This window comes from Ursus americanus, chromosome 18, assembly GCF_024610735.1.
Source record: "Ursus americanus isolate L20-20 chromosome 18, mUrsAme1.1.p, whole genome shotgun sequence".
NCBI classification, from domain to species: Eukaryota; Metazoa; Chordata; class Mammalia; order Carnivora; family Ursidae; genus Ursus; species Ursus americanus.
The window spans coordinates 3,977,623-4,001,539 of NC_142144.1; the positions used below are offsets into that span (position 1 = coordinate 3,977,623).

Sequence of the window (23,917 nt, forward strand, 5' to 3'; positions counted from 1 at the left end):
TCCGCCTCCGCCGCTCCGCCCGGCCTGGACTGACCTTTGCGCCGCTGGCGTCGGGCCCAAGGCGGTTTCTGAACTTTGCTACCAACCACGCGCCCCTGGTGAGATATGCAAACAATATACAACTAATTCTGTTACTTGTTTATTTTGAAAAAAAAAAAAAAAAAAAGGTGGCCAAGAGGATACTAGTGACTCTGCGCACAAACACGCCACATTCGCGGTGACCCCACGTCTGCAGAACACGGTGCTGCCTGGCGCGACCTGGCCGGACTCTGAACACTAGAACCACAGCGCCACCGGGCGCATCCAAAACGGGCAAAAGCGACAGACCGTGATCTTCCATTAACTGGAAAACTGGCCAACCAGCTAGCTGCTAAAGAAACCGAGCACCTGTTACCTTTTTCTTTAGTGGTAACCCAAGGAAGATTGCCCCACCGGCCGTGTACGGACACACGCACCCCCTCCAAATTCTCCATTTCATTTTTTTCTAGGATCTTCTCCACTTCAAACGGTTTCCAGCAACCTTTGCCCTAGAATTAAATAAAAGCTCAGGACACTGGTGCAGGATCTTCAGGAAAAGAAGGCTAAATAGCACTACGGAGGTGGCATGGTCCGTTTCAACCCGGGATGACCCGGACGAACCCAAGAAGGAACCTGGCCCTCCTCGGGTCCTCAGACATGGCGGCTGTTCAAACGCTGGAGGAAGGGCTCGTGCTCCACCTTAAAGGGGGCGGGAAGTTACGGATTCTATGGTCGGGAGCACCTGCTCTCTGCAAGGCACTTGGCATTAGGCGCCGCGGGAGCCACCGAGATGAAGCCGACGGTCCCTGCCCACGAGGAGCTTACAGTCTAGTGACGCACACCGCGGGCAGGGGCGCAGCGCAGAGAAGCAGCCCGTTTTCCGGAGGCGGGGTATTCCAAGCCAAAGGTGTTCTTATTCTTAAAAGTTTTATTTAAACACCAAAGTCTAAAACACACCATCTAATCAGATGGTAAGAATTAAGAAACTAACTCCTTTCTATAAGCGTAAGTTTTAGACGCCCGTTCTTTTTATTTAAAAAAATGTCCTATGTAAACATACATATAATTCAAAGCTGAGCACAGAGATTAGCACAGGCATTGGGTAACCATAAAATATCACCATACACAACAGTTTTCTGTACAGTCTTATTTCTGTATAAACAGGTCTGATGTTCACGTTCCTTTCATAAAGTACAAATCTGAGTCGAAGTCTTGAAAAAGACCTAATAATCCATTTTTGCTTTTAATTTTGCATTCGTACCAAAAACAAAACACCCTAACCCCCACCAGCCTGTTCGGCAAATGTAAAACGGATCACGTGAGAAGTGCCTCAAAGCCGTCACCACCTCTCGTCCGGTCCAGTCCGACCGCCTGACAGGATCTTTCTAGGGAAGCGACAGGAGTTCACGACGGTGGGGTGAGCGAATTCTGACTGAGAAGTGAACAAGATTCAGAGCTCTGCGGTTTCAGTCTCCCCAGCCCACGGACAGCGTGGACGGCCTACGCCTCTGTGCGGGCAGGAGAGCATCGTCCTTCTTTTCTTTCAGCTCCTGCCCAGCCTGGGATGAATGGCACCCCCAGGTCGGAAATTCATATAATGCTCTGAATAAGCTCACTGACGAGGACTATTAAGACCCCCCCCCCCCGTAAGAGTATAATTATAACTCAAACAATGCAAGATAAAAGAAGCTGAATCACCTAGTCAGAGAGGTTGGGGGAGCCCTACACCAAAAGGACTAACTTCTTTGCAGGATGTTTTTGCAGCCACTCCCCCATTACACTGATTGGCTTCCCCAGCAAGTTTTCAGAAGCAGCCCTGTTCTAGAACTAAGGACATACGCGGATGTGAGGCCGCATCGCGTCTACCAGACCCGGCCTGGCTTCAAGTCCGCTTTTTATCAGCGCCTTGGAAACGAGCTCCCCATCTTCTGAAAAACCCTGCTTTTTCATCAGGCTCGTGGTGCCGCAGTACTTCAGATCGTCAGAAGCAACTCTGGATTCTGCAAACTGGACTTAATTCAGCTGGAGGGGAGTCAGATTTCACATGCTCTCTAACCGTTTTCAGTACCAGACAGCACGTTAGCAGACGTGAAGATCTTAACTCCAAGAACCTTTTTTAGCTTTAAGAAAGAGCAATTCAACGCTGACTATGAGACCTGAGACACAGCCTTACCCTGCTTGAAGCTGCTGACACTTGCGCTAATCATGGAAATGAAACAATTCCGTTAGATCTTTTAGAGGCATTTTTGAAACGGACAACCTGGAGGGGAAAGGTTAGATTCTCGAGACACTGTAGTCTCCCTGAACTGTTAACTCCACCCACACAGGAAGGAAGCGTCTGGGCATAAAGGTATATCCCTGACCCATCACGGAGCCACGCGGAGGCCCACCACAGTCCACGGGGGCTCACTGAAGACGTTCAGTGATTTCTCTGGCTATTGGTTGTTTCTGTGCCCAATCTCTAAAAAGAAAAAAGGGCAGAATCTACCTTTCCCTCAAAAAACAGGCTGGCTGACTTAACCAGCATTTTTGCTTGTCAGGAACAAATGTGGGCTTGGGGAGGGCGGTGGGGGAGTGGCGAGGGGCTAAAATTTAGCAGACTCTAGCCCCAAAGGCCAGCCAAGAGTTACTGAGCACTCTGCTGGGGAAATAATTAAGAGTTTTGAAGAAAACTGGATATAATTTACCAAGTTAACAACCAACACTGTTACCATTAGAAAAATCACTGTGTGCTATCGTCTCTTCTAGGAAGGGAGACCTACTGTGTGATGCAATGTTTAGAAATTTTATCACTGATCTATTGTTCTTTCAAACACGAGATGTGCTAGCTATGGACATATCCTGAAGCTGAGAAATCAAGAGGAAGGGAAATCAAGAGGATGTAAGCAGGAAGGAAAAGCAAGAGTGAGCAGAGGGGCGGGGACTCGGTCTCCTTCCAGGAGCTGCAGAAAATTCACCAAACTCTGAAGTGTTATCTTCAGCTGCCAGGGGAGCAGGCGTCTTGTAAAACCAGCGTTTGCTCCTCTTAACAAGCACCAGTGAGCACCAACTTCTGCTTCTTCGCTGATAACCTTGTAATTATAACGGAACGTATTTTTATATTTATCACCCTTTAGCGTTCCGTTCGCCTTACCAACCCGGGACACTCTCGGACAGGTCCAACCCACATGCTTCACGTTAACATCCCCAAAACCTTCTTAGAGAGAAGCAGAAGGATGTCACACTCAACCACAAGCTTCGCCAGTGGTTCTAATAACTCCTGACACTGAAACATAATTGGTAGTTTTGGCAGACGTAATAGGTAGAGAGCGCTTGAAGTCTGGGGGGTGGACACATGAGGATTTCAGAATGGATATCAAGCATAACAAGCTATCTCTTATCCGGAGTAATGGGGACAAATTAACCCCAGGCAGAGAAAGCGTGATACAGGTGTGGATATCAAACCCCGCGAATGCAACCGTGTTGTAGCTGAAAAGGTCTAATTGCACCCAGTCTGCGCCTGACCCCCGGGCAGCGTGGCAACTCGGCTCTACCATTTCTGCTGCTTCTGAAACAGTTCTTACAGCGACAGCCGAGATAAACTTGAAATCCACGGAACAGAGCAGGCACATTTTAGGAAACGTGGAGGGCAAGACAAGTTTAAGCCAGGAGAAGCAGTGAGCCGGAAGATTCCAGGTGTCACCCCGCTCTCCTGAAGTCCCACTGCCTGGCACACCGTCATCAGGTACACAGGCCCTTAGTGAAATGAGAAGCCGGCTGTGTGTGCGAGGCTGCCAAGCACGGGGGCGGGGGGGGGGGGTGCGGACAGGAGGAGGGTGAGGCCTCCCTGCTCCGGGCACAGAACTCAGGCTGCGGAGTCGGGTGGATTTCGGAGTCTGAGGAATGCCCCGCCCCGTGCAGAGAGAAGCCATGTTCTAGTAAAACAGTGCCGTGTTTACTCCTGCAGAGACATACAAAATAATCTGGGAGACCCTTTTAGTTAAATCCCAAGAGGTACATTTCCCCAAAAATGTACAACTGCTTTAAATAAAAACTTAATGTAAGTTTTAAATGGCAGCAGCACAAAATTCCCCAATAAGAACAACTCAGTGACCCTGATTAGGGGCAAAGAGTGAGTGAAACTAAGCATCCCATGATTATGAAAACTACGGATTCCTTGACATGATCTCCACGCTTACCGTCGTGGTTCCTGGCACGTGAAACAGCTTCGGGCGTAAGCAAGTGCAACCATCCAGCCCTGGCGCTGTGCTGCTCATGGTTCTAATGGCGCCCGCTTCTCTTTCCTGAAAAATCAGTTTAACGTGCTGGACCCCAGACTCTGGATCAACACTATTCTTGACATGACCGAGATAAGAAAGATAAGCAGAAGTCTCCAGCAAACACAGAATTAAACACAGGAGACAACACAAAATTTGAATAGGAAACAAAAGACATTTCAGGGCCGGCTGGCGCCTCCGAAGGGCTCCTTGGCGCCCGTGCGCGCGGCCGGCGGACAGGGGCGGGGAGGGCGGAACATGACACGCGGCAGCCTGTGGTCGTGTCTGTGAGGGTCTTGTCCGCACAGCAGGTGTTTCTAAAGCAAGGACAAAAAGTCTTCCACTGAGGAATCACGACAAAGGCAGGAATAAACGTTAGAATAAAGGCAAAGCAGACAGCATGTAAGAGGAGTGAGTTTCACATTTTGTATTTCCCGTCCTACTTCGCAGACGCACACACCATGTCCACACGCACACGTCACAGTCCTGCTGATCGGCACCGACCCCTAGGTCACTATTTTTGCAATCCAAGAACACTGTCAGTCCCGAATGTCCATTTTTAATTTTAGATTTTAAGAGAAATTAATGTCTAACGTCGCCTCTTAACAGCCCACAGGAAAATACCTGTATTATAAATACCAAGGACCCTTGCTGAGGAGCATTCCCAGGCTCTCGTCAACGGAGCCACACACCAGAGCACAAGCACCTGCACACCCGGGCTGCTCACTGCTTTCTGGAAGTTTTCTGGAAGTCTCTAGATGGACTGCACATTCTTATAGTGGATACAAATGAAATGTCTGGACGTGTCAACATTAAAAACACTAAAAGTTTTAAGGAGAAAATATTCTTTTTCTTCTATGTACAAATATCTCATCTGCGCTATGACAGTCAGTCGGAAGCAGGGAGGTGACACGGGTGAACGGGAACACCCGACATCCTTGACATATTAAGGAGTTGGGACTGGAAATCTGATAATGTGGGAGCTCATCAAAAATAAGTCACCATTATTTACTTACAACAATCACCTCATCTTTTGACACATTAAAACCAGCTTCAGTCTTGGCCTCAACCTCTTAAAAATACAGTTTTATGAACACGTTTTCAGTACGCAGGAGAAACAAGAATCAGTGGGTACAGATCTGTGGCTATTTGTGGAGAACCGAGTATCAGGGCCGAGCGCTGCTGTGGACACTTGGAATGTCTGCCGGCACCCCGGCCACCACGGGCCAGGCCATTTACGCTCTGGGGAGCCACGGGGCAGCTGCAGACCCACGCGGGCATTAAAGCCTAATTCAGTCCAGCAAGGCCCTTACCCCGACGCTCTAGAAGAGGTCATTCCGTTCCCAGAAATGAGAGGGCATTCTTTTTGTTCAAGTCGCTTCAGTCAAAACACTTGAAAAGTAAGTGCTCCTCCCTGGGTAAGAAGTGGGGGGCTGGTGCTCCTCTCAAGATGACTCACGGTGTCTGCGCTCAGTCGTTTAAAGATCTCCTTTAGTCCCTGGGGATGGAGACTGCACTTCAGGAACAAGCGCCCGGGGCCGTTTCCGCTCCTGAAGAGACGCTCCCACTCGGAGGCCAGGCTTAGCCCGCGCGTCCCACGTCTTCAGGCCGGGGGTATTTTCCGCCGCAGAGCACGTGCCCTTTCTAGCTCCCCGCCACTGACGTTCAGAAGACAGGAGAATCGCAGAAAGGGCAGGGGCTTTGCAGTAACCTCTTAATCCAGTCGGGATCTGCGAGAGGAAGACAAGTGGTACTGAGTGTCAGCTGCAGACAAGGCAGGCCAACGGGCTGAGCCCCAGCGGGCCTGCCGGGTAAAGGGACAGGCGCCCTGGTCCCGGCTCTGTGTTCTCAGACCAAGCACCTCACTCCCACCTTCCAGACGAGGCTGGACTAAATGTGTGCTTCCCGAAGCTACATGTGTGATGACATTTTCATCCCTCTGTGAGGGAACGGGAATAGAAGGGTCGTGAATGAGTGACTCGTAAAGCTCAATTTATTTAGCTGAAAGGACTATACTTTGTTCTAAGAGCCTTCATACGCTCTTACTGTTACGATACTCTCATCTAAAATTACAGTACTGGTAATTTTTTAAACGCGGGACTTGGAGCAAAGCGTGACTAAACCGGGTCAACACCTTCTCCCCTTTAAGAACCCCCGGTCTGCGAGCGCCCTGGTCTACGACGGGCCTCCAGACCCCGCAGATCCTCCCCCCAGACTGCGCGCAGCTCAACCCGAAGCCGGTCGGCAGGCGTGTCTAACTCGCTTTGATAGTGTCCTGAGTTGCTGTGGACAGTGCACAGTGACGCCCAGCTGCAGGGAGAGGAGGAAGGGGAGCGGGGGACACCGGATGAAACGAAAAGGCCACGAGCGGACCACGGCTGAAGCTGAATGACGGGCACGTGAGGGTTTGTATACTCTTTTCTCTGCTTTTGTATGTGATCGCGTTTTCCGTGACAGGTTAGAACACAAGCTGCCAACAACCAACTTCTCCAAACAAGAGCTTCAGCCGGTTTAGAGTAAAAATCAAAAAAAGGGACAGAGTTTTATGTGGAACGTTTTCTGTTTTAGTTCACCAAGACCACAAGTGTCCCCCAAACATGTACATAACTGTTTGATGCCCGTGTCCAGTTAGCTTGTTGGGCTGGGCGCGGTGTGATTGAGCCTCAGGTCATGAACCCGACATTCATGCGACTAAGTCACTAACTCCTGGCTCGTGTCTGCGATCTTATTTCCAGCTCATCATTTCAGAAATGTGGGCTTTGTCACCGGGGCTATCGGGAAAGAGAATACAGACCCATCAGAAAAATCTCATCACGGCTACTGGAAGAATGACTCCAAGTGCATATGCGAACATTCCGGCTTAGTAATGCTGTCTTGGTATACCGTATCGTTTGCAGAATTTCCGTCCAAATATAGTCTCTATCTGCCATCCAAGACAAGCTCTGACATTTTCTTGAATGAACGATCTGTCTGCAGGGACAGAGCAGCGAACTGCAGCCCTCCTCACGCACTACAGTCCCGTGTGTACTTTCACACGACCTATTCCAATTCTCATTTTTTAATGAGCTATGGCTTCGTGATCATACTGTCAGGAGCAGAATGAGCCTGGGACAGTCCCCAACGGCCTCAGACGAAGCAGGGTGGAGCCCGACCCGAACGGAGTCGATGGCACCATCCCAAAGCTGGGAAAGCACTCACCGTCGGGAGCCGGGTGGCGGGCGATGCTGTCGTGGAGCAAACACCTTCTGTATATCAAACTCTGGCAGGACTGGTAGGTTAAAAAGCACCTGAGAGAAGACAGACTGTATCATCAAGAGGAAGCCACAGATAAGTTACCGTAAAACCATACACTAACCAGGAAAGCATAGAAACAGTTCTCAAGCCCCTGGCAACACTGTATCCCTCTGCACAAAGCTGGCCAGACCGAGCCCACACTTAGGAAGGGCCCGGCTGCTGAGCAAGAGACAGAAAGCCTCCAATCCAGTCACTGCAGCTTCTTTTTGGCCCTTTCCAAGTCTAAGAGTTTATTCTGTCCATACTTTGAATTTTTGACATGTTAAAAAACATGAACATGTATTATATGGAAAATTATTCTTGTGCGTGATCTTTAAGATTAGGTATAAGCACTGTCTTTAAGAACTGACAGGACAGTGGCGGGAACCGGAAAGATCCAGAAGAACAATTGTCCACAGGCTCAGCTCCATCCTGTGACCACTCTCGCTGGGCATTCCCTGCAACCTGGATGGTGAGGGAAGCTGCAATGCTGGGAGAGGGCAGAGAGCGCACTGGTTGTGTAGGTAGGGGTTCCCAAAAGATCACAGTTTTTCAGCCGAGCAACTAAGGAGCAGAGAAATACAGAGAGGAAGGGGGCGGGGGGGAAAGAGTCCAAGTAGGATTACCTTGAGTGAAGACGTGGGTACACAGGAAGAAAGGCTATACCTGAGTGAGAGCGAGCACCCGTTCTCCCGTGGAGAAATAACACTGAGACATTCTGGCCCTAACTCCATCCAGCAAATACGAAGATGCTTTCTGTGAAAGAACCCGTCGAGGAACAACACCGCATCGTGGTGACACACGGGAACTCTGGAGCCGGACTGCCGGGCTCTCAGCCCTGCCGACCACCACTGGATGACTCTTGGCCCATTATCATCTCCCCAGGCCCCACTTCCCTCACCTGCAGACACAAGCGACCGCAGTGCCCCACGCACGCTCGCACGCTCAACAGCTGTTAGATGGTATTACTACAAGCCCACTACTACTACCAACTTGCTTCCCATTCTTCCCCTAAAAACCAAATTAGAAAAAAGCATAAGAACACAGTAAAAATCAGAAGAAATCCAAGTATCTATCAATAAAGAAGTAAGTAACAGAATATCTATACTGTGAAAACTCTACGGCCATTAAAATGGGATCTGGGGGCGCTTGGGTGACTCGGATGGTTGAGCATCTGACTTGATTTTGGTTCAGGTCACGATGTCGGGCTCGTGGGACCCAGCCCTGCATCGGGCTCCATGCTCCGCAGGCAGTCTGCTTGAGATTCTCTCTCTCCCCCTCTGCCTCCGACCCTGCTTACACCCCACCCCTCTAAAATAAATCAATCTGAAAAGAAAGCGGGGGGGATCTATGTAATAATGTGAAAAAACGTCCACAATATTTTGACAAGAGAACAGTCAAGTTGTTAAGATAGGATGTGTAGCAGGGCGCCTGCGTGGTTCAGTCGGCTGAGCGGCTGACTCTTGGTTTCGGCTCAGGTCATGCTCTCAGGATCCTGGGATGGAGCCCCAGGTCGGGCTCTGTGCTCAGTGCGGAGTCTGCTTGAGATTCTCCCTCCCTCCCTCTGCCTCTGCCCCTGCTCACATGCTTGCTCTTTTGAATAAATAAATCTTCAAAAAAAAAAAAAAAGGATGTGTAGCATAATCCTTTCTGTTAAATTTAAAAAATTAAACGGGTGGGGGTGCCTGGGTGGCGCAGTCGGTTGGGTATCCCTCTGGCTCTTGGTTTCGGTTCAGGTTGTGATCTCAGGGTCATGAGACTGAGTGGAGTTGGGCTCTGCACTGATCGTGGAGTCTGCTTGGGTTTCTCTCTCCTTCTCCCTCTGCCCCTCCCCACTGAGTGCATGCACTCTCTCTAAAATAAATAAATAAATAAATAAATAAATATTTTTAAAAAAATTAAATGGGTGCCTATCATGGACTAGGCATTGTTCGAGGAATAGCTGTGGACAAAACACCACAATTCCCTGTCCTCATGGAGCTTTCTATCCCAGAGGAGCGGGAGAGACAAAAAGTGAAACATATATGAAGTGGCGATGGCTGCTTGGGAGGCCAAGAAGGCAAGGAAGAGAGATGAGAAATACTAGGAGGGCAGGGGATGCTGGCAGGGGTGACAGTTCTAGGTAGCATGGCCAAGAAGGAAGGCCTAACTGCTAAAGGGACACTTGAGGAAGCCATGTGGACACCCGCTGGGAGAGCAATCCACGCAGACATCCCGAAGTAGGAGGGGTGCCTTGTGGACCTGAGGAACCATGAGGCCAGTGCGCTGAGAGCGAGGGAAGCAAGGCAGAGAAACACAGAAGATAAGGTCAGAGCGGGGATGGGGGCCAGGCTGTGTAGCTTTGATCACTAAAGAAATGTTGGCTTTTACTCATCAGAAATGGGTAGCCTCTGGAGAGTTCCGAGCAGAGAAGGGTGGAGTGGAGGAAGTCAACAGGATCACAACCATGGCCACATTGCGTACAGACCGGAAGGGACGAGGAAGGCGACAGGAGCACCTGCAGGGAGAACTGCAGTAATCTGGGCAAGAGAAGACAGAGGCTTGCACCAGTCTACAGAGGTGGAGGTAGCGAGAAAAGGCTGGATTCAGATTTGAAACGCCTATTAACCTTCCAAGCAGAGACAGTGAACAGGGGGTCAGACATAAAAGTTTGGATATGGTGGTGGGGGGAGAGATTCAGGCTAAGGCTACTGCCAGGAAGTGCTGACAAAAGAAAAACAGGTCTGAGACAGACCTCCAGGAGATGAAGGAGAGTCAGCAAAGACAACAGAGGCAGAAGCAAGGAGAAAACCAGGGGGACTGTGTGCGGGGGAGCCAGGTGAGGAGGGGCTTCAGGAGGCAGAGGGGGAGTCAAACACAGCTCACAGGTCTGTGAGAGCCGAACACACCAAGACGCCCCTTCAGGGAGACGGACAGCAAGAGAAGACGTCCACCTTACTTAAACCAAGCTCTTCTATACTCCACTAGCTTAAACAGATACTACTTTTGTAATAATTTTTAAAGATTTAATGCTACTTCAAAGGAAAACAGTATTACCAAAATAAAGAAATCCCTCTCGGGGCGCCTGGGTGGCTCAGTCAAACGTCTGCCTTTAGCTCAGGTCGTGATCTCAGGGTCCTGGGATCAGGCCCCACATCGGGCTCCCTGCTCAGTGGGGAGCCTGCTTCTCCCTCTCTCCGCTCATGCTGTCTCTCTCAAATAAATAAAATCTTAAAACAAAAAAACCCTATCTCAAGCAGTAAAAAAAAAAAAAAATGCTCTTTAAAAGAGTGTCCTGCCTTAGTCAGACTGATAAAAAAATCTAGATCCTGTTTTTCAATAGCAGCTTTTCTCTAACCTAGTGGCACGGGCAACATATATTTTGGATAAACACTTTACCGGGGCTTGTGCTGTACAAAACCGGGGAACAAGCAAAAGCAGGGGCTGGCTTAAACGGCTTACCGGAGCCAAATGTGGCCATTGGAGCAGACGGCCTGTTTGCGATCTGTGAACGGCAAGATCTCTTTACACAAACTACAGTGCTCGGGGAAAGTCTGTTTGTTCATCTTCTTTGAGATGTGTCCAATCAGCACCTGGGGGACAAAGCAGTAGCAGCGTTCAGCGGCGTGAGCGCGAGACTCCCCGAAGACAAAGCCTCCTGACACGACGGAGGGACGAGAGCGTCCGCCCCTCGTACACGGCCAGGGGATCTGCGTCTCCACGTAGGCTGGTCATACCGCCTGGACGCAACAAAGCTAGACCCTCACCTTGCGTCGGCCCGCTGAGTAGGATGAATTCCTTCAGTGACGCTGTGACAACAGGGCGAACCCCAACCCCGAAAGGAAAAACTTCTGAAAACCAAAATCTCATCACCTGCCTTGTTTTATTAGCCGCTTCTGGAACAAGGACTCGAGTTCTTCTGGAAGACAAGGTATTTAGCTCTTCTTTGTAACATGATGACTTTAGAAGGAAAAGCATCATCTCTATGGGCCAAGTATTATGTGAAATACTACCTTTGTGGAGTTGTACAAATGTCCACTCTTCAACAAGGCTTACGAAGTACAAATATAATCAGGATTAGAAAAGATAATTCCCCTTTCTGATAGCCCCAAGACCCACGAGCAATCCGGTCTAGCAGCCTGCAGCCTGCGATCCGCGAGCCCCACCGCAGAGGCAGGAGCGGAGTGGTGCGGAGAGAGGCCAACGGGGCAGGCTCTAGACCCTGAGCCTACTCAGCTTTGCTTTTCTCTGCTTTATCAGGACTACACCACTTTGAAAATGGAAGTCTAAAAAACGTTGATCTACGTACTTCGTTGAAAAAACCTTCACTGGCTACGTCATTTGGAGGCATGGGATACACCAAGCCTTACGGACTCTCGTCTTACTAGGAGATAATGTCCTTCGAGGTTTTTAATCCATTTATACAAGTTCTTGTGGAAGAACTCTCTACTTCAACCATTCACTAGGAGTAGTTCCCTGAAGTTCTGAAGGGCATTTTAATAGCTCAGAAGGCTGTCTTACCTACGCTGTATATAACTTCCAAACTTAAAGCCCATTGGTTTTAGGCCTTTTGTATTTTTTAGCCTTAGGAATTCTAATTTATGGTCCCTTCCAGCAGGGACAACCACCCCTCCCTTCTTTTCCAGACAGCTCAAATATCCTGGTAGTGGTGCCATGACAAAATCTGCTTAGAATTCCTCTGGGACAGATGCACTCAAATTTTACACGAGGAAGAACTGCTTCTCTGTGCTCTCACCAGCCTCAACCATGCAGGCCCACCTGTGTTAGTGTAACTCACACATCCCCAATGGGGGAGATATTATTCCTTCCAAGGGGCAAATACTGGTTCTCCGGGGGACAAAAATTCTTACTTTTATGCATAAAGTGCATTTAGGTATATATTTATCACAAATATGTACAAATATAGCTGTAGTATTATTAGAATGTCACAGGCAGGAACAACTAGGAAAAAAAAGCCTAAAAACGCTGGGGATGGGGAAGAGGGGGACAGTGGTGGCGATAACAAAAACTGTTGGTCTAAATGCACCAACACACCAGGATGAGAATCGCAGAAACAGTTTGTAATTACTAGTACGTCAATGCACTAGGTTTGAAAAGGTTCATTTTATGCACGTAGTGGGATCTTTTAAGACATGAAAGGCAGTGTTTCTAATCAAAACTCGGTTATATCGATAAACAGAGGCCCCATCTTCCCTTCTTTAAACTGGCTCTGCTGGAGCCCCGTGACTATGCTAGTGGCTCCCGAGCTCAGGCCGCACATGGACAACTGCCCAAACCATTACCGCCAACTCCCGCCACATACTTCCTAAAATGTTCTGTCAATCTTTCACTGACTCTTATAATATTCCTGCTAGGTCCTGTGAAACAGTGATCACCAGGAAACTCTTCTGCACAATTCAGACCACAATGAAACAATTTTCAAAGTTGACTTTCAAAGATGAAAAGTCAGTTACATGAAAAGTACATTGTAACTGTTGAGATTACTGCAAACATCCTGCAAGTAATGATTTCAGGAGCGGACACACACACACACACACACACACACTTCCCAACAAGAAAACGCAACAAGGAATTTGTGAGTGGTTTAACATGAGGCACGGAGATATTTTAATTTATTACCTTCAATTTTAAGTAAGACTTTAGGCAGTGAGAACAAGGTCAATCTTAACAGTAAAAAAGGACACAGGCTTTTGTGGTTTTGAATATTTTAGTATAAAGTACGTTCCTTGAAACACAAGCTCTTCAGGATTTTATTTTTTATTTTTATTTCGTTGTTGCTGTTCTTCAGGATTTTAGCAGCTGTTAGTTCACAAAGGTTCCCTGATGTCAGGGTAACCGTGAGCTACCTAAAGCTAAATGGTTTCTTTTCCGCAGGAATTCTCAGAGTCCTTAGAAGGTAAGGTACACTGGGAAGCTTTCAGAGGAGGACAGAGCAGACAGCATTTCCTCAAGCTTGGAACCCTAGTGTTCTATCAGGGAACTTGAATTCTGTGGAATACATTGTGGATAAGACTCTAAGATGCTTCTAAATCAAAATAAAGATTATGCCCAGTTTTTGCAAAAATAAACATTATGAGTAATAATTTGCTTACTTTAACATGCCCTCCCTGACTACATCAAAAGATCTCAAGTCCTCCCAAGTGTGAACAATCCCTGTGCTGCCGCCACCCCCGTGCCCCCTCCTCCCCAGGACCCCAGAACCTTTTGCAAACAGGAAGGGAAGAAAGCAGGGTGTCACCCTTCCCCTGAGGTGTCCGCCCAATCACATCCTACTGGCTAACTGAAGCCTCCTCCAGCTCATCCACAGCCTGGGGACTCTCAGCCCGCAAACCTTGCATAGCAATCAAGGCCACGGTGAAAGGAAGAATCGAAATACTCTTTGTGTGATTTGAATGTGTCCTCTGCATTAATCCACGTTTCCTAGCTATTCTGCACCTCATGCCAATCAACTTCCCCCAAAATATAAAAGCAGAAGTTGGGTTAGGAATGCACTTAGACCATTTCTCCCTCATGAAGGAAGCAGACCTTTTACAGTTTTAGTGTTTTTGCTAAAAAAGACCACCTACCCGTGCTGTTCGGTCATCGTACTCCTCATCAGACATCAGGAAGTTACAGAGTCCCCTGGTGGGGATGCTAGTGTTTTCTGTGATCCAGGTGTGCAAGTACACTTCCCCTAAGACTCGCTTCATGTGCTCCCTGGTCAAGTGCATTTCCACAGCTTCGATTTTCCCTTGGATCTCCAGGAGCTTCTCTTCCATTGGCTCACGGCCCCCGGCATCTCCAGCCTGGGTCAGTGAATCGTCGGTGGGGTCCTCCGGGTCGCCCTCTCTGCTCCTCTCCTGAAGGCCCTGCCTATTCGCCTGTTTGGAAGACGTGCCTTCCTCTTGCTGTTCTTCCTCGGCGTTGCCCATCCCAGGGGAGTCAACTAATAAGATTTTGGAGTCCTCATGGGTGGGTTTCCATAATGCTTCTGAAGGGGTTTTCTGCATTGACTGATACAAAATCCGCAGGAGGAACAGTTTGAAACGCCAAAAATAGGTGGCCCCGCTGCTTTCAATCTTTTTTTCCAAAGCTTCCTGCAAAAACTGAGGGATGTGTTTATCTTTTAAAATCTTCCAGCGTACAAGGTCTATTAAATCTACCTGCTTGAAGAGATTCTGCACTGACGATTCCAGGAGCTGAGCCGCTGCCTCTTCAAAGGTTTTGAGAGTCACAAACTGGACCTGGTGGTTTTTGTTCACGGGATGGAGGCCATTGACCATGCCCTCAGTGGTGATGACGGCCAGATACGCACCGCAGGGGCTCACTGCTATCCCGTGTGTCCTCACTGAGCCAAACACATCTGAGAGTTTAATTAACTGGTGCTCAAACTTTAATGCGACATCGGTGAAAATGGGAATCAGCTGCCTCACCTTCCCATCGCTGGAACAAGTATATACTGTTCCATTCTGCTTGTCTGCAGTCATGGAGACAATCGGCAGTGAGTGAAGGCCTGTGACGTGGGAATTGTGGACATTGAGACCCGCTTTGGAGATCAGAAGGAGACACCAAAACACATAGGATCCTCTTGCAGCCACCACTAAGCTACAACTACACTTCTGGTAAGGGTGATAGAGCGGAACACATTTAATGCTGTGCACCGGCAACTGGTCCATTTCTTTCCACAAGACGACAGGCTGCCTTAAAGTGAAATAGCCTTTAACTGCTTTGAGATTGACAGGAAGAATTTTCACGGGTCCAAAAGCACTCCCCACAATAAGGCCGCTCATTTTCCGATTATTGTGCTCATACTCCCACCAAAACAAAACACTAGGAGAGCTGATTCCTGACTCAATGGTGTTGCACGAAGAGATGGACTCCTTCCCCACGAAGGGCAGCTGGAACTGCCACACAGCAATGTTCCCGTTCTCCAAGAGGACCGCCAGGAGCACGCTGCCCACGTCCCGGCACTCGTTGTTGTGCGTGACCTGCTGAGTGGTACAGATGCCCGACCACTCCATCCGGACTGGCGTCTGCATGCTGTGCCTCCTCTGAAACTCCGCGAAGTCCCCGAGATTCCCCTCCGGAGCCTCACTTTTAGAGAGCCTGTAACTGGTCTCGTAAAGACGTTCTCCATAAATCTCAGTCAGATCCACCAGCTGGACCCACTGCAGTCTGTTGAGGTTGGCCTGGATGGTCAGGCGATTGTCCATGGTCAGTGCCGCCAAGAGGCACCTGCCATTTGCATCGCAACCCATGGGGGACCAGCTAGTATATTTGAATCCTCTCATTGGTGGCAACGCCTTCCCCTCGGGGTTGAACACCCTATCCAACATGAAAGTCTGACTGACTGTGGGGTCTTTCGAGGTGGCAAACTTCTCCTTACACTCAGCAACTTCTGCTTTGGAGCCAACCTGAAAAGAAGATATACAAAAACTATCAGATAAACATTGCATTCTAAGAGGGACATATTTACATTACTTGAGGTACTGATTAAGCAGTATTAACTGGGTCACGGTAACACACACAGAATTTTGTATCAATTCTGTTAATTTTGAAAGACACGCATTTATTTAGAAGATCAAGTACATGTCTGAAAGTAAATGAGTACTTACTCAGAAAGTAAAAATTTTTTCAAGGATCAGAATAAATGTTGCCATTATTCAAAGCCTGGTTCCCACATTCTTCTTAGAACTGCCATAAGCAAGAGCCATAACAGAGATGTACTTGATCCTTAAGAGTCAACAGAGCATTTAGCTAAACTAGCCACAAAACCACAAAACACCTTACATATTCATGAAAACACATATCCATATACATCTTTGATACAATTGGATATTTGGGTTTTTACAATGTCTTTGTGATAGAAATGTCAGCTGTAAGTTTCTATTTAAAATTTCACTTAGAAATTATGCTGAAAGCCAACTTCCAACTGCTCTGTCCACTGTTTCTATAGAATAATGTCCACTCTGATTAGACTACTTGCCATTCCTTGCCTATTTCCTCCTCGGCCTCCCTTGGACCCCTTGTCTGAAATGCTATCTTCCTATCTAAATCCCATCCATCCTACCAGGTCTAATTCTGTCTCTGAAGCCGCCTGAGATCTTCCTGGCTTTCACCCATCTCTCCCCTCTCCAAGTTTGTGACACATATCAGCGCTGCTGTTTATTTAGTGCCTGGCTGTACATGGCAAGCTCTTTAAAAAGACTTTAAAGGGACATTAAAGACAAAGGAAGAGATAAATGACGAAAAGAAAGTGATCCAGAGCCTGGAAGGCTGAAGCCAAAACAAAGCAGAAGTCAGCTGAACTGTGTCTTCTCATATGTGCGAAGCAGGAAGACGCAAGCACTTGACCTTACTGTCTTTAAAGAAACTGATCCAGAGAAAGAAAGCAGAATCTTTCAGATTTAGTGACAATCTCCTTTTACGTGGAAGCTGATCTTCAAACTGGAAAGGGCAGTTATTACATGATTACAAAGGAATTCAGGCCTAAGACATGTATGGATATAATAAAAGTCATGTTAAATGAGTTTTAAGTCCCCAAGCCCAGAGGAATTACACTCCAGGACACAGGATAAACTTGGACGATGTTGAACTCCAAATGACTGACTAGTCTTTGATAGAGCTTGGATAACTGGGAATGTGTCAGAAAACCAGAATACAATAAACAGTTTTATAATATCCCCTAAGTGGAAAACAGATAACAAATATTACAGACCATTAAGCCTGCTAGGGAATAAAATCCCTCAGTTGTTAACAAATGAAAGGTTTCTGAGGCACCTGGGTGGCTCAGTTGGTTGGGTGTCCAACTCTTAGTTTTTTTTTTTTTTTTTTTTTTTTTAAAGATTTTATTTATTTATTTGACAGAGATAGAGACAGCCAGCGAGAGAGGGAACACAAGCAGGGGGAGTGGGAGAGGAAGAAGCAGGCTCATAGCGGAGGAGCCTGATGTGGGGCTCGATCCCATAACGCCGGGATCACGCCCTGAGCCGAAGGCAGACGCTTAACCGCTGTGCCACCCAGGCGCCCCCCAACTCTTAGTTTTGGCTCAGGTCATGAGCTCACGGGTTGTGGGAGGGAGTTTTGTGTTGGGCTCTGTGCTCAGCGGGGAGTCTACTTGGGATTCCCCCCACCCCCCTCGTGGTCACATGCATGCTCTCTCAAATAAATAAATCTTTTTAAAAAACGATTTTATTTACTTATTTGAGAGAGAGTGAGAGAGCACACACACAAGCAAGAGAGCATGAGCAGGGGAGGGGGGTGCAAAGGGAAAGGGATAAAGAGACTCCCGCTGAGTAGGGAGTCCAGAGCCAGATGCCAGGCTAGATCCCAGGACTCTGGGATCATGACCTGAGCCAAATGCAGATGCTTAACTGACTGAGCTGCCCAGGAGCCCCTAAACAAATAAATCTTTAAAAAAAGAAAAAACGAAAAAGAAAAAAAAAGAAACCTTTGTGTGGATCATTAGAAACCAGCATAGGATAATTAGAAAAATCTAATGTTACTCTCTTTTCTGCTGAAACTGCTAAATGACATAATAAGCACAGAAAGATAAAGTTATCCAACAAATCAATCCAATGACTAACTTTTCCTAAAATGTGTTACATAGAACACTACTCCCCTAAATTGTTCCTTGAAAAAGAGTTCTATGGCCAAGCAAGTCTTGGGAACATTGTATGTTACACATCATTTCTCCTTGAAGGGTCTGCAGGAGTACGTTAAATGCCTTGGTGAGGGAGCTAGTGACTTAACCAGAGTTTTCCAAACTTTTTTTTTTTTTTAAACAATAGAACTTTGTTGGGTGGTGTCATCCTATATTATCCTAAAGAATACTCTGGAAATGGTGTCTTAGGCAGTATATCTCGATTTAGAAAGGCATTTAACGTAGCCTCTTGGATACACTTATGGACATGCCTGAGAAATACAGACTGGAAATCCCAATTAAACAGAAGTGCAGCTGGCAGCCTACTAATAAAACAATGCTAATCAAAGCCCAGAACTTTGTATGGGTAGATAAAATTTGAAATATGACAGAATGAAGCACAGTGTAACAATTGAGAATCTATGCTATGATGCCAGACTACCTGGGTTCAAATCCTGCCTCTATCTCACCCTAGCTCTGTGACCCTGCACAAATTACTTAAACCTTCTGGCCCTAATGTTCTCATTTATAAAAAGAGAACAATAATACGTGTCTCACAGAGTTAGGAAAGTTAAATAAGTCAATATATGTAAAGTATCTTTTATTTTAAGAAGGCTCCACGCCCAACTTGGGACTTGAACTTACTACCCTGAGATCAAAGAGTCCTACTGGCTGAGCTTCCAGATGCCTGTAAAGCATATATTAATAAGTGTCAATAAATGTTAGTGACGATGAGGAGGCCAAGGAGGAGGAGGAGGAATACTCTCTGGGGATTAAGTACAAGTTAATGAGACCTAATAAAAGTACGTAAAATGCAGGGCAGACATAAAATTGTCCACCAAATACAGGGCAGATACAAAATCACCAGATCTCGGGACGTTGTACACTCAGCAATAATCCTTGGAATAGGCAAATTTACTACAGATAAAACCTACTCTAGAACTAAAAGTAAACTTCACTGGACCTATAACCCGAAACAGCAGCAGATGATGAAATAAAAGCAACCCTTGGTCCCACTCACTGTAGGAAGAATTCTTGACAGGATAGAGAGCAGCTTGGATCTCAACGGCAGGGAAAACCGGAATGGTTTTGTGTAGTAATTTCTGGAATGTTAGTTTGAATGAGTATACTGCCCCTCCCTCTAAGTCTCCATGTCACAAAACCAGACATCAAATTAAAACATGGACTCAGATGGCCAAGGAGCACACCACGTAAGAGTCCAGCTCCCAGAGGACCACACCCAGTCAATCATTTAGTTATATACTACCCTGTTTCCAACTGGCCACTATCACTACTAGTAGCTAATTCCTTTGTAAGCACCTAATGAACAGAAATTCACTTGAAGCTATTCTACAGGAAGCTTCTTGAAGATAGGAATAGGATTCCAAAGACAGCCAATAGTTATGTAACTTCATGTGGATGGAGTTAATACTTTCTCATGGTCCTAACAATTCATGCAGAATAAAATTAGTTATACAAATATTATTAGAATTTGGAACTGTATCCAATTAGATGATTCACTAAATCAGCAGGGAAGAAGAACTGCAAATTAATCTTAAATCACAATTATATTGCTTTTCATATCATTCACTTATATCATTCTCCTTGGTATCATATAACCTCAGCGTCCATGACAGTAACTTGCAAATAGCAAATAATATTTGAACTATCATATAACTGCATTTTTTCCTGAAATTCATAATCTAAATAATGGGGTCATAGAGGAAAAGCTTCAGAGGGGCTGGGCATCTAGCCTTCTAGCAGGGTCACACGCTAAGCTGATTCAGGCGGCAGAATGGCCACCTTTTGTGTCAGAGCAAGGCAAGCAGACAGTACTGAGCAGTTTAAATCCCTAGGCACTGCCAAAGGGTAAAGCCAGCAAAGTACTGATACAGACTTCTTTACATCCCTACCATTGCAGCCCAAATTTACCTGACAGAGGCCTCTTTCAGAATTGCAGGGACAACCCGGCATTCATTCACCAAATGGTCCTAGTTTAGTAAGACTGCTGACGGATGGATGGTTTGTGTGATGGGCATCCCGAAGGACAGTACAGGAGGGGAAGGTGCCACTAACTAACCAGGCAAGCTAGCTACCAATTCCAGGCAGAATACAAAAGACTTCCTGTTACTTATTACACAGATGGACAACCAATGAAAGTCCAATTTTTATCAGACTATTATGGATATCTTCATATCCACAACTACAGTGGATACAAGTTTATGAAAATATTATGGATAACTTCATATCCAGACCCTGATTTCTTCACACCTGTATGATCGAATTTATTACTTTGAGTATTTACAGTCTGCTAGGCACTGTACTAAGTGACTGTGTGTGTGCATATATGTATCTATATATACACATATACGTATTTAATCTTCCAAAAAGTCTAGGGGCCCCTGAGTGGATCAGTTGGTTAAGCGTCAGACTCCTGATTTTGGCTCAGATCAGGATCTCAGGGTCATGAGATCAAGCCCCATGTTGGGCTCCATGCTGGGCAAGAAGCCTGCTTAAGATTCTCTCTTCCTCTCGCTCTGCCCCTCCCCACCCCTTGTGCACACGGATTCTCTCTTTCCTTAAAAAAAAAAAAAAAAGTCTCAACAACACAGGTTTTATCATCCCCCCTTGTACAGACAGGCCTATCTTGCTGTTTTGTGCCGAAGCCCAATTTGTACCCTCTATTTCATACTGACCCCAATAATCGTTGTCTTGCCTCTACACCCACCAGATTCATATTCCTGAACCATCCCAGGCCAGTCCATGCTTATGAAACTATTATAGCACCTTTGGGCTTCCTAGATTGAAGCCAACTTCTTCACACTGAAGTCCCAAATTGGCCTCACCTCATTCTCTCTCTAGAAGAGGTCGTCTGTTGATCCATCATTACTTACACAAGCAACAAAGTATGTCTGTGACTTAATTATGTATGCAAATAAGATGGACACCTCATTCCTGCTACCTGGATGCCCCTTTCCTATGCTCCTCTTACTAACCAAATCCATCATTCTTTCAGGTCTCCTTCAGATTCACCACCAGATAACATTCCGATGTAAATGCCTCCCCTCACTATTCCTTCCATTCTTTAAATTCTCTCTGCTAGGGGTGCCTGGGTGGCTCAGTCGGTTAAGCATCCCCACTCTCAGTTTCAGCTCTGACCATGATCTCTGGGTCGTAGGACTGAGCCCCACGACAGGCTCTGAGCTGGGCATGGAGCCTGCTTAAGAATCTCTATCTCCCTTTCCCACTGCGCCTCCCCCCTCCTTAAGAAATCCTCCCTGCTGGGGCGCCTGGGTGGCTCAGTTAGTTAAGTCTCTGCTTTTGGCTGGGGTCATGTGGGATCGAGCCCCAAATCGGTCTCTCTGCTCAGCAGGGAGCCTGATTCTCCCTCTCCCTCTGCTGCCGCTCTGCCTACTTGTGCTCTCTCTCTGTCAAGTAAATAAGTAAAATCTTTTAAAAAATTAAATAAAAAAAAAAAGAAATTCTCCCTGCTAAAGCATTAAATCTGGACCACGTTGGGCACACACACTTAAAGTTTTCTAGTTCATTACACACGAACATCCTTAGAAATGGTACGGATACAGCTTTTAAAGCCTCTTTCTTCTGCCTCCATCCTTTTCTCAATTTCACCGTAATACCACTATCCATCTACCTGATGTGATTCTACTCGAACTAATTTGTTCATATCTTCTCCAAGAAGATTTTCAGGGTTTAGTCATATCAGTCTACCAGTGATTTAACTCAACAATGAACTGTTTGTTTAAAACTTTTAAGTGTGCTAAAAAAAAAGTGTGGGCTCCCTGCACCTTACCCACAGCTAATGATTCATATTTAAAATGGCAGCGCAGAAAAAGTTTAAAACCCTTTCATTTTCACATAAATACATTCTCTGGGCATAGATATATACCTTTACAGTGCTTATCACTATCCGATATTATAGTCGTACTTGTTCATGACTTGACAAAGAACGTAAGCTCCATGAAGGCAGGGACTTGGTTGTTTTTTTTTTTTTTATGATTTTATTTATTTATTTGAGAGAGAGAGAGAGACAGCCAGTGAGAGATGGAACACAAGCAGGGGGAGTGGGAGAGGAAGAAGCAGGCCCCCAGCGGAGCAGGGAGCCTGATGCCGGGCTCTGGGATCACGCCCGGAGCCAAAGGCAGAAGCTTAACCACTGAGCCACCCAGGCGCCCCGGGACTTGGTTTTGTACATTGCTTTATTTCCAGAACCTAGATCAGCACCTAGCTGATACATGGTGCTATTCAAATATCTGCTAAATGAGTGAATATACACTTCTTATCGATCACATATATGCATAAAGATTTATAAAGGAGACAGGGAAAGTTTTTATACTTTTAAACCACTAATGAACCACTAATGAATGATATGACTTACTATTTGGGAAAAAAATAAATTTGAAGATCGTGATATTAAAACAGTAAAACTAGGAACCCTAAAGTTCTGAAGGCAAACTTAGTTTATACGAAGATGAAAACATTAAATCTACACAGAGGCCTTGAAGTTTAAGAACTGCATTTATTTCCGAAAGCTTTCCTTTTCATTCCAATCCCAAAGATTTTCAACTATAAAAGAAAAAACTAAAGTACCCAGCTGCTCGAGATGAGAAGGAACATTCATATAATAAAGTCGTTAAGATAGCTGGGCAATGAAAAAGAGCAAATTTTCTTCTCCAAAGCAGAAGAGGCAAAGAGGAGGGCACGTCACAGTAAACAAAGCCAGACAAGGGCCTCAGGGAGTCGATTCCAGACAATAGGAGCAACTGTAGAGGCAAGGTCTGGGGTTGGGTCAAAGGGGGTGGAGTCTCAGAAAGCACCACGGAGAGTAATCAGCGCCAGCAGTGGGGCAGGCGCCGGGGCGAAGGAAGGACCTGGCTCCGACAAAGCTCCGGGGATGCCTGTGTACGTCGGAAGGGGGTGGGTGATCTGGAAAACTGGGCGCAAACGGCTGTTTTTTAAAATACGGCGACCCCAGCCGCTCAGCCCCAAGCTCTGGATGCGACGAGGTGAATCCCCGGAATGGGCGCAGGCCAAGATTCCCCAGGGACCGGTAACTTGGCCGCGGGAGGGGGGATAGAAGGAGCCCCCAGGGCTGGGGCCCAGGGGGTGACTTACTTTGAGGAGGCAGCTGTTGAGAGGAGCGGGCACCGAGGTGCGGTGGATAACCAGGTCCTGGCCCGGGTTGTGCACGTCGCAGATGAGCTCCAGCACAGCGATGCTGCGGGCCGTGGACACGGACACGCGGTGGTCCTCCGACCAGGCCAGCGGCTCCAAGCCGCTCACTGCATACTGCAGCTTCACGGCCGGCTCCCGCCGAGATACCAGGAAGCGGAACGCTGCACTGGGCCCGGGGGCCGCGTCCGTCGCTGGCTCCTTCCCGCCCGCCTCGCCGCCCCCCTCGCCCTCCTCCTCGTCGGGCGGCACAGGCCCCTCGGCCGCGGGCCCCACCCGGGCCTTGTCGGCCGAGCTCATTTCCCCTCAAGTGCAGAGGCTGGATTCCGGGGCGCGCCAACCCCGCGCCGCCGTCCGGCTGCCGCCTCTTGCGCCGCCGCCGCCGCCACCGGCCCCCAGCGCCCTCCGCGGCGGCTTTCTCCCCTCAGGCCCGGAGCGCCGCCGAGCCAGGAAGGACCCCGCCGTTGCTAAGCGACCCAGACCTGCCAGGTGGCCAAGGCGCTGCCTGTCTAGAAAGCGCGCCTCCTCTGCGGGCCGGACGGAGCAGCGCCCGGACTCG

The 23,917-nt window shown here is 47.4% G+C and overlaps 1 protein-coding gene across 1 annotated transcript; it reads right to left on the reverse strand.

Moving 5' to 3' along the window:
- Positions 1-152: 152 nt before the first annotated feature.
- On the reverse strand, positions 153-23,808 carry GTF3C4 (general transcription factor IIIC subunit 4). Its single transcript, XM_045771287.2, has 5 exons — positions 23,302-23,808; positions 14,114-15,940; positions 10,989-11,119; positions 7,473-7,561; positions 153-6,004 (listed from the first exon to the last, which is right to left on the reverse strand). Exons 1-5 carry the CDS (start codon positions 23,656-23,658, stop codon positions 5,940-5,942), a joined length of 2,469 nt encoding a protein of 822 aa, XP_045627243.1. The 5' UTR covers positions 23,659-23,808; the 3' UTR covers positions 153-5,939.
- Positions 23,809-23,917: the final 109 nt, after the last annotated feature.